General features: G+C 34.8%; 1 protein-coding gene across 1 annotated transcript; it reads right to left on the reverse strand.

Annotated features, from left to right (window-relative positions):
- Positions 1–3,160: 3,160 nt before the first annotated feature.
- Positions 3,161–4,129, reverse strand: LOC128056545 (olfactory receptor 10C1-like). Its single transcript, XM_052649329.1, has one exon. The coding sequence runs from the start codon at positions 4,115–4,117 to the stop codon at positions 3,161–3,163; it is 957 nt and encodes a 318-aa protein (XP_052505289.1). The 5' UTR covers positions 4,118–4,129.
- Positions 4,130–8,354: the final 4,225 nt, after the last annotated feature.

Here is an 8,354-nt window from a genome sequence, read left to right on the forward strand (position 1 = left end):
TTTAAAAAATTAATTAATTTATTCATTTTACTTTGCAATATTGTATTGGTTTTGCCATACATTAACTTGCTTTTACATTATATGACATAATGATTTGATACTTGTATACATTGTGAAATGATCACAGTAAATCTAGTTACCATTGGTTATTATGCAAAATTACAGTTTTTCTTTGTGATGAGATCTTTAAAGATTTATTTTCTTAACAATTTTTAAAATTTCAATGTAATATTATTGACTATATTCACTATGCTGTATATTACAACCCCATGACCAATTTATTTTATATCTGGATATTATATTGCTTGATTCCCTTCACCCCTTCTCCCTCGCCTCAACCCTCCTTCCTTCTGGCAAACACCAATCTTTTCTCTATAAATTTTGTTTTGTTTGTTCATTTGCTTTATTAAAAAAGTATCTCTCATATAGTTGAAATCATATGATATGTCTCTTTGTGTGACTTATTTCCTTAGCATAATACCCTCAAGGTCCATCCGTGTTGTTGCAAATGACAAAATTTCATTCTTTTCTTATAGCTGAGTAGGATTGCATTGTGTTTATAATAGCACATCTTCTTTATCCATTCATCCATCAGTGGACACTTGGTCTGTTTCCATATATTGGCTCTTGTAAATAATGGTGCAAATGAGCAAATATGTACACATATCATTTTGAATTACTGTTTTTGGTGTCTCCAGATAAATACTAAGAATATGAGTTGCTGCATCACATGATAGTTCTATTTTTAATTTTTTGGAGGAACCTCCATATTATTTCCATGATGTCTGCACCAATTTCCAGTTCCATGAATCAGGCATATGTTCCCTTTCTCCATATTTTTTGTCAACATGTTATTTCTTGTCCTTTTGATAAAAGCCACTGTGACAAGTGTGAGGTGATTTTTTTGGTTTTAATTTGCATTTCTCTAATAATCATGTTGACAAGTTTTCATGTGTGAAGTGGTGACATGGACTATTTGTATTTCAGTACATATGTGACATCTCCTTCATCTCCTTTATCCACTAAGATTGCTCCCATATGTTGGCTATTATAAATAATGCTGCTATGAACATTGGATTCTATGTACCTTTTCAAATTAATGTTTTTGTTTTCTTCAGATACATATCCAGGATTGGTAGTTGTATTTTTTTTTTTTTTGAGAAACCTCCATAATGTTTTCCATAGTGGCTGCACCAGTTTACATTCCTATCAAGAAGAATTTCCTTTCCTTTTCTCCACATACTTGCCAAAATTTTATTGCTCAAAGATTTCTTTTTTTTGATAGCCTTTCTGATAGGTGTGAGGATGATATCTCTTTCTGGTTTTTATTTGCAGTTCTCTAATAATTAGTGATGATGATCATTTTTTAATGTGCCTGTTGGTCATCTATATGTCTTCTTTGGAAAAATGTCTATTCATGCCTTCTGCCCATTTTTTGATCAAGTTGTTTGGTTTTCTGAATATTGAATTGAATGAGCTATTTATATATTTTGGCTATTAACCCCTTATCAAGCATATCATTTGCAAATATTTTCTCACATTCAGTAGGTTGTCCTTTTGTTATTTATAGATTGTTTTCTTTGCCGTCAAAGGCCTTTAACCTTAATTAAGTCCAATTTGTTTTGTTTTGCTTTTATATCTTTTGCATTAGCATACAGATCCAAAAGGATTGGTGTGACTTATCTCAAAGAGTGTTCTATGTTCACTCCTAGGAGTTTTATGGTTTCTAGTCTTGTTATTACTTTTAGGTCTTTAATCTATTTCTTGAGTTTATTTTTGTATATGGTTAGAGGAAATGTAATTTTGTTTTTTACATGTAACTGACCAGTTTTTGATCATTTCAAACTAGTAAAACTTTTCAAAATTAGTAAATGAAACAAAAATGATCATGCTACATAAATTGTTTCTAACTTGCTTAAATTTTTAATATCATTCATTTTTTAGATTAATAAACACTTAGAAATAATAATCTCTAATGCCTACAGATAATTCCTGCCCATTTTTGTAGGACAATTTTGAAGTATTTATTTTTTCATTCTCAGTTTATTTCCATTCTTCATTGACTACACACAAATAAAAATACAAATAGAAACCACAATATGCTGTTCTGGTCCTAAATGAATTTATTAGGTTTTGGGGAAAACAGCATATGTGGCAAAACACAACTTGGTCATTAGTGAGCATCACTACCATCCTCTGGTTGTAACATTATCATAACATTTTTTTCTTCTTCATCTTTATCGAGATAAAATTGACAAAATTGTCAAGAGTTACAACTTAAGGTGTATAATGTGATGACTTTATGTATGTGTGCTTTGTGAAATGATTGCCACAATCAAGTACATATTGATAACATATATTAATATCACATATTAATTATTTACAGTTCAACTTTCTTCTTCTATTCTTAAATTTAAGTATTATTTTTTTAAAATTTTTTATTATGAGGATTCTTGGCAAAAATTTCTCATATTTTCTGCAACAAATGTATTTTTATGTTTATACATTTTTATATACTCACAACTCAAAAAAGAATCATTTAATTTTATATTATGTACCAATAACTGAAAATGAAGAATTGTAAAACATTTTTATGGAAGGAAATAATTCACATCATAGTTATTGTGGAACTGAGTCATATGAGACAAACATGTGGGGGAACTACCCCAGTGACCAGTGCAGATGTCATACAGACCTCTCAGGGGATAGAAAATGCCTAAGAGTATAGAGTGAGAATTTCTGAGCCTTCCAAGTATAAATCTGGTACTTTATACTCCAAGCCTGTACTTTAGCCTAAAATGAAACATTCTGGAAAACCAGTCTAGTGTTGACTTCACCTTTAAAATTCTTTGCTAACCAACTTCCTTCCAGAACTTGGCAGTCAGAACTTTAGCTATAAGAAGAGAGCTGTCTTCAAAATTACAATCACTGTTACAGTCACTGTTATTAAAGAAGCTTCTTATAAAACACACTGACAAAAACAGTGTTTTCTTCCTTCCTTTCTTCCTTCTTTCCTCCCTCCTTTTCTCCTTCCTCCCTCTCTCCCTGCTTTCTTCCTCCCTTTCCTTCTTTCCTCTTAGGTTGAGTGTGCATCTTTTTCAGACAGGAATTTAGTTGTTCCCCTAGTATCTTACCCATGAAATCTGTAGAACAGACTCCTCTAAATGAGGTTGCTTTTCTTGCTCAGAGTTTTCCGAAGAGCTGTCTTGACTTCCTTGTTCCGTAAACTGTAGATGATAGGGTTGAGCATGGATGTCACCACAGTATAGAAGAGGGCCAGGAGTTTATCTACCCCTGGTGACTGACTAGCCTTGGGCCTCAAGTAGGTGACAGATCCTGAGCCATAGAATAGTGTTACTACCAGTAGGTGGGAGGAACAGGTGGAAAGAGCTTTTTGACGGCCTTCAGGGGAGGGCATGACCAACACAGCAGCTAGAATTCTGCCGTAAGAAGCAATGATTAATAAAAATGGACTGGAAATGCAAAGAATGGCTGTAATAAAGACTGCAGCCTCATTATGGGATGTATCCCCACAGGCTAGTGCCAGGATAGGCAAGAGGTCACAGAAGAAGTGGTCTATTTCACAGGGGCCACAGAAGTCTAAAGAGAAAATATAGTTGGTTTGGCCCAAGCTTACTATGCAGCCTACTCCCCAAGAAATCATTGCTAAATGGATACACACTCCACGACTCATCCGTGTTGCATAGTGAAGTGGGGAGCATATGGCCATATAGCGATCAAAAGCCATGGCTGCCAAAAGACAACACTCACTGATACCAAATAATGCAAAGAAAAACATCTGTGTAGCACAACCCTCCCGAGAGATTCCTCGGGCCTCGCTCACAAAGTTCTGCAACATTTTGGGTATGGTAGAACAAGTGTATCCAATCTGTAAGAGAGACAAGTTGGCCAGGAAGAAGTACATGGGGGTATGGAGGGCTGGATTGGTCCAGATGGCAAGAGCTATGAGAGCGTTGCCTGTCAGTGATGCTAAGAACATGAGTAGGATGAGGGTAAATAAAAGGAAGCACTGTTCGGTGACCTCAGAGAATTTGACAAATGTAAAGTGTTTCACAGACATGCTGTTGTCCTGCCACAAAGAACAATTGATGCTCATGACCTGAATAAAAGAAAGGTGAAGTCATAAGAAAGATTCTTTCAGATAGAAATTTAAATCTTTATATTGCTCTTAACAAGCTCTTAAAAGACTCCTTGGAAGAAAAGTTATGACCAACCTAGAAAGCATATTAAAAAACAGATACATTGCCAATAAAGGTCCATCTAGTCAAGGCTATGGCTTTTCCAGTAGTCATGTATGGATGTGAGAGTTGGACTATAAAGAAAGCTGAGTGCCAAAGAATTGATGTTTTTGATGTTTTTGAACTATGGTGTTGGAGAAGACTCTTGAGAGTCCCTTGGACTGCAAGGAGATCCAACCAGTCCATCCTAAATGCAATCAGTCCTGAATGTTCATTGGAAGGACTGATGTTGAAGCTGAAACTCCAATACTTTGGCCACTTGATGCGAAGAGCTGACTTATTTGAAAAGACCCTGATGCTGGGAAAGATTGAAGGCAGGAGGAGAAGGGGATGACAGAGGATGAGATGGTTAGATGGCATCCCTGACTCAATGGACATGAGTTTGAGTAAACTCCGTGAGTTGGTGATGGACAGCGAGGCCTGGTGTGCTGTGGTCCATGGGTTTGCAAAGAGTTGGACACAACTGAGTGACTGAACAGAATTGAACTGAACTGAACAAGCTCTAGTGAGTCAAAGAGATAAATTTCTTACCTATAATTTAAAATTTACAAAGTTTGGAAGTTAGACTCATCCTGAAACTGAATCCTACTTTATGTTCACTATCTCAGTTGATTTGTCAAAGATATGTCTAGTCAGCAGGCATAAAATGGAAAAGAAATTTCTGCACAATTCTGTTTTATCCTTTCATTTTATCAAATAAAGTTCTTCTCATACCTAATTATTTCCTAATCTTTTGCCACTGACTTGCTTTCTTCACTCATTCAGTCAACAAGTATTTATTGAACACATAGTATTTTCAAGTATTTTTCAATTACTGTTGTAGGTCCTGGGATTAAACAATGTAAAACAAGATAGAAACAAGTGGACTCTTCCAAATTCTGTTAAATATGGACTAACAAGTCAGCACAGTTACAGGGACCCTTTATAGATATAATTGTTGAAAAAATTTTCACACATCAAACATTCTATTATAATGCATTTGCACTTATAGCATTTATAAACATCCACCTTGCATTCTGTCAAATTAAATTAATTAATATAATTTAGTATCTGTATTCCTCATGTAGGAACACATTTCAATAAAGGTTTTGGCAAAGAAAACAGACAATAGTTTACTTATCTTTTTTAAAAACCCAAATTATTTTCTTAAATATCATCAGTTCACAATAATAACCTATGCAGTTACTTAAAAACTCTAGATGTGGAGATATTTTCATTCTTCTTGTCACTTAAATACCCAAATAATTTTTCAAACTAATTTTATTTTCCTGTATCTAAAAGGAACTGCAATTTCCTCAGTGACAATGATGGAGGAACCAAGGTGGAAATCCCAACCAGAAAAGGAGAATACATGACTCTTAAGTAGTGACATTGTAAAGATTTCATTTCATATATATCCTTGTCTCATTTAGACTGTAGACAGTAAATGCAAATGCCTGTGTTGGGGGTGAGAGTCAGGGGATATGAGGAAAGGGAGAAACCTACTGGTAGGCGGCACATGGTGAGGGCTAATGCATGCTGTTAGTCATTTAATATTCTTAGACCCACAAGATGAATTAAAAAGTCATCCTGTGGTAAATACTTTTTAAGAGGGAGAGGGTGGGGTGATTTGGGAGAATGACATTGAAACATGTATCCTATCATGTAAGAATCGAATCGCCAGTCTATGTCCGATGCAGGATACAGCATGCTTGGGGCTGGTGCATGGGGGTGACCCAGAGAGAGGTTATGGGGAGGGAGGTGGGAGGGGGGTTCATGTTTGGGAACGCATGTACACCCGTGGTGGATTCATGTCAATGTATGGCAAAACCAATACAGAATTGTAAAGCAAAATAAAGTAAAAATAAAAATTTAATAAAAAAAAAACCTTACAAAATACAAAGCTGAAAAAATTACATGTCCAAGATAGTGAAGATCTGTGAGTGCTTCTAAGTATTTAAACTGACAAAGAATTATACTTTGTCTAGAAATAAAAATTAAATCATATAGAAATAAATGTATATATCCACTTGGAAGGGAGAATACAGACAGTCAAATTCTCTTCTCCATTCCTGTCACCAGGAATAATTCTACATCATGTAAAATCTGATTTTTTTTTTCATTATCCTTTCTATTGTTTTCAGGATTTAATCTATTGACCTTTGTCCAGGAACCCTGAGTTCCATGTAGTAGAGGTCAGTCTTATGTACACACCAAGAAAGTTTAATTTTAATCATTGTATATAGAAAGAGAGTGAGCTGTTCAAGAGCAGGATGTCAGGAGTCTGCAGAAAGGAGCATCACAGCAAGACAACAATTTGGCACATTCTTCTGTCTCTCACCTGATATATTTTCTTGACAAAGTTTCTAATCCATCATTTCTGTGTAAAGGAAGGATGATGAAGCCCTTCCTATCTTTCTTAAGGAATTGTTTCGAGTTAAAATGGAAACATAGAAGCAAACCACGACTGAAAAATCGAGAACTAAAATGTACTTTATCAGTCTCAAAACCTACTTTTTACTAAAAAAAATTTTTTAATTTATTTATTTTAATTGGAGGCTAATTACTTTACAATATTGTATTGGTTTTGCCATACATCAACATGAATCCGCCACAGGTGTACACATGTTCCGCATGCTGAACCCTCCTCCCACTTCCCTCCCTGTATCATCCCTACTTTTTAAAAGCCTCATGTTAATGATCTCATAGAATGTTGCCTACAATATTCCCTATTATTGCCAAGCTATTAAAATCACCTATATTCAGTGTCAGTCATCAAGCAAATGTGCACTGTGATATTAATCTAAAGATACACAAGTTTAATGCTCAATGGCAAATTGAATTTGTCTATTCCTACTCAATGTAATAAAAGATTAAGTGACCATTGGACATTGACAAGGTTCTGACAGTTTGAATCTTGAGATGGAGTTTCAGTGACAATTGGGTATATGAAATAAACAGAGGAAGGAGACAAGATAATTTTAATACCTCAATGGCTTGACTTCATGTGCCACCTTCCCCAGCCTCAAGATCCAAGACAGGTGTATTCTATACAGTTCTGCGTTGGAAATAATCCAGCATAAGTGTTTAATTTTGGGTCAGTGCCACATAATTAGAAATGATCTTTCACTGACTCAGTCCCTTATTAATCTCCATTCTCACAATGAAATATTTCTTTGTTTCCTAACAGCTAAAGGGAAACGTCTGAGACATTATTAAAATTTCACCTTAAACAGTACAGTGCCTGGCATACAAGGGAAACTCAATAAATATTAACGTGTTATTCTGAAATTGTCATTTCCTAAATGCTTGAATAGTAGATACAATTTATGTAAATAGATCATTAAATTTTGTAGAGATGATTCACCCATAACCATTTTATCAAGCACCTAATATTTAGCTGGGTGATGCTTCAACATAACCCAGCAGAAACTATCATTTGATTGGAGTAACATGTACAGGATAATCTAGGCATTTCTATTACCCCAAAATAAGAGATATATCTATTTCCTGAGAAGTAATTATTTTGGAACACTTTATAGCAATTTTAAGACAGGGATCCTGGCAAAATGAGTAAATCATTATACTACTTAGAGAAGGAAAAAGAACTGATTAAAATAATGTCCAGAACTGAATAATGATTTTGGTGTTGTCTATCCATTTTCACATTTTAATCTACCATTTAATGCAGGCTTTTTTTTTAAGGCATCAGTTATACCACATACCTTTGATCCTAATATTTGAGGAAAAAAGTAGATGGTATTTTCTTCTGATGATCCACTCCCGAATTTTGTCTGAACATTCTCAATATAACCTCACCAAATTTAGAGAATGTAAATCTCCCCAATCTTCTAAGACCATGCACTGGGAAGCTTTTTTTGTAGTTAGGACCATGTCTGAACCCAGACAAGATTCTGTGTCTTCTCTGATAGCATTATATTCTTACTAGCAATGCCATCAGCTACACACACACACATACACACACACACAAGCATGCTTGGCTGTGCTGTTTACACAATGATGTATTTGAACTATTCTTGCCTTGAAAAAATGGTATATGAATAGTTTTACTTCATTTCTTCTCCTTGTTCTGAATCCTTATCCTGCCTCCCTTCC

Source organism: Budorcas taxicolor, chromosome 11 (genome assembly GCF_023091745.1).
Source record: "Budorcas taxicolor isolate Tak-1 chromosome 11, Takin1.1, whole genome shotgun sequence".
NCBI classification, from domain to species: Eukaryota; Metazoa; Chordata; class Mammalia; order Artiodactyla; family Bovidae; genus Budorcas; species Budorcas taxicolor.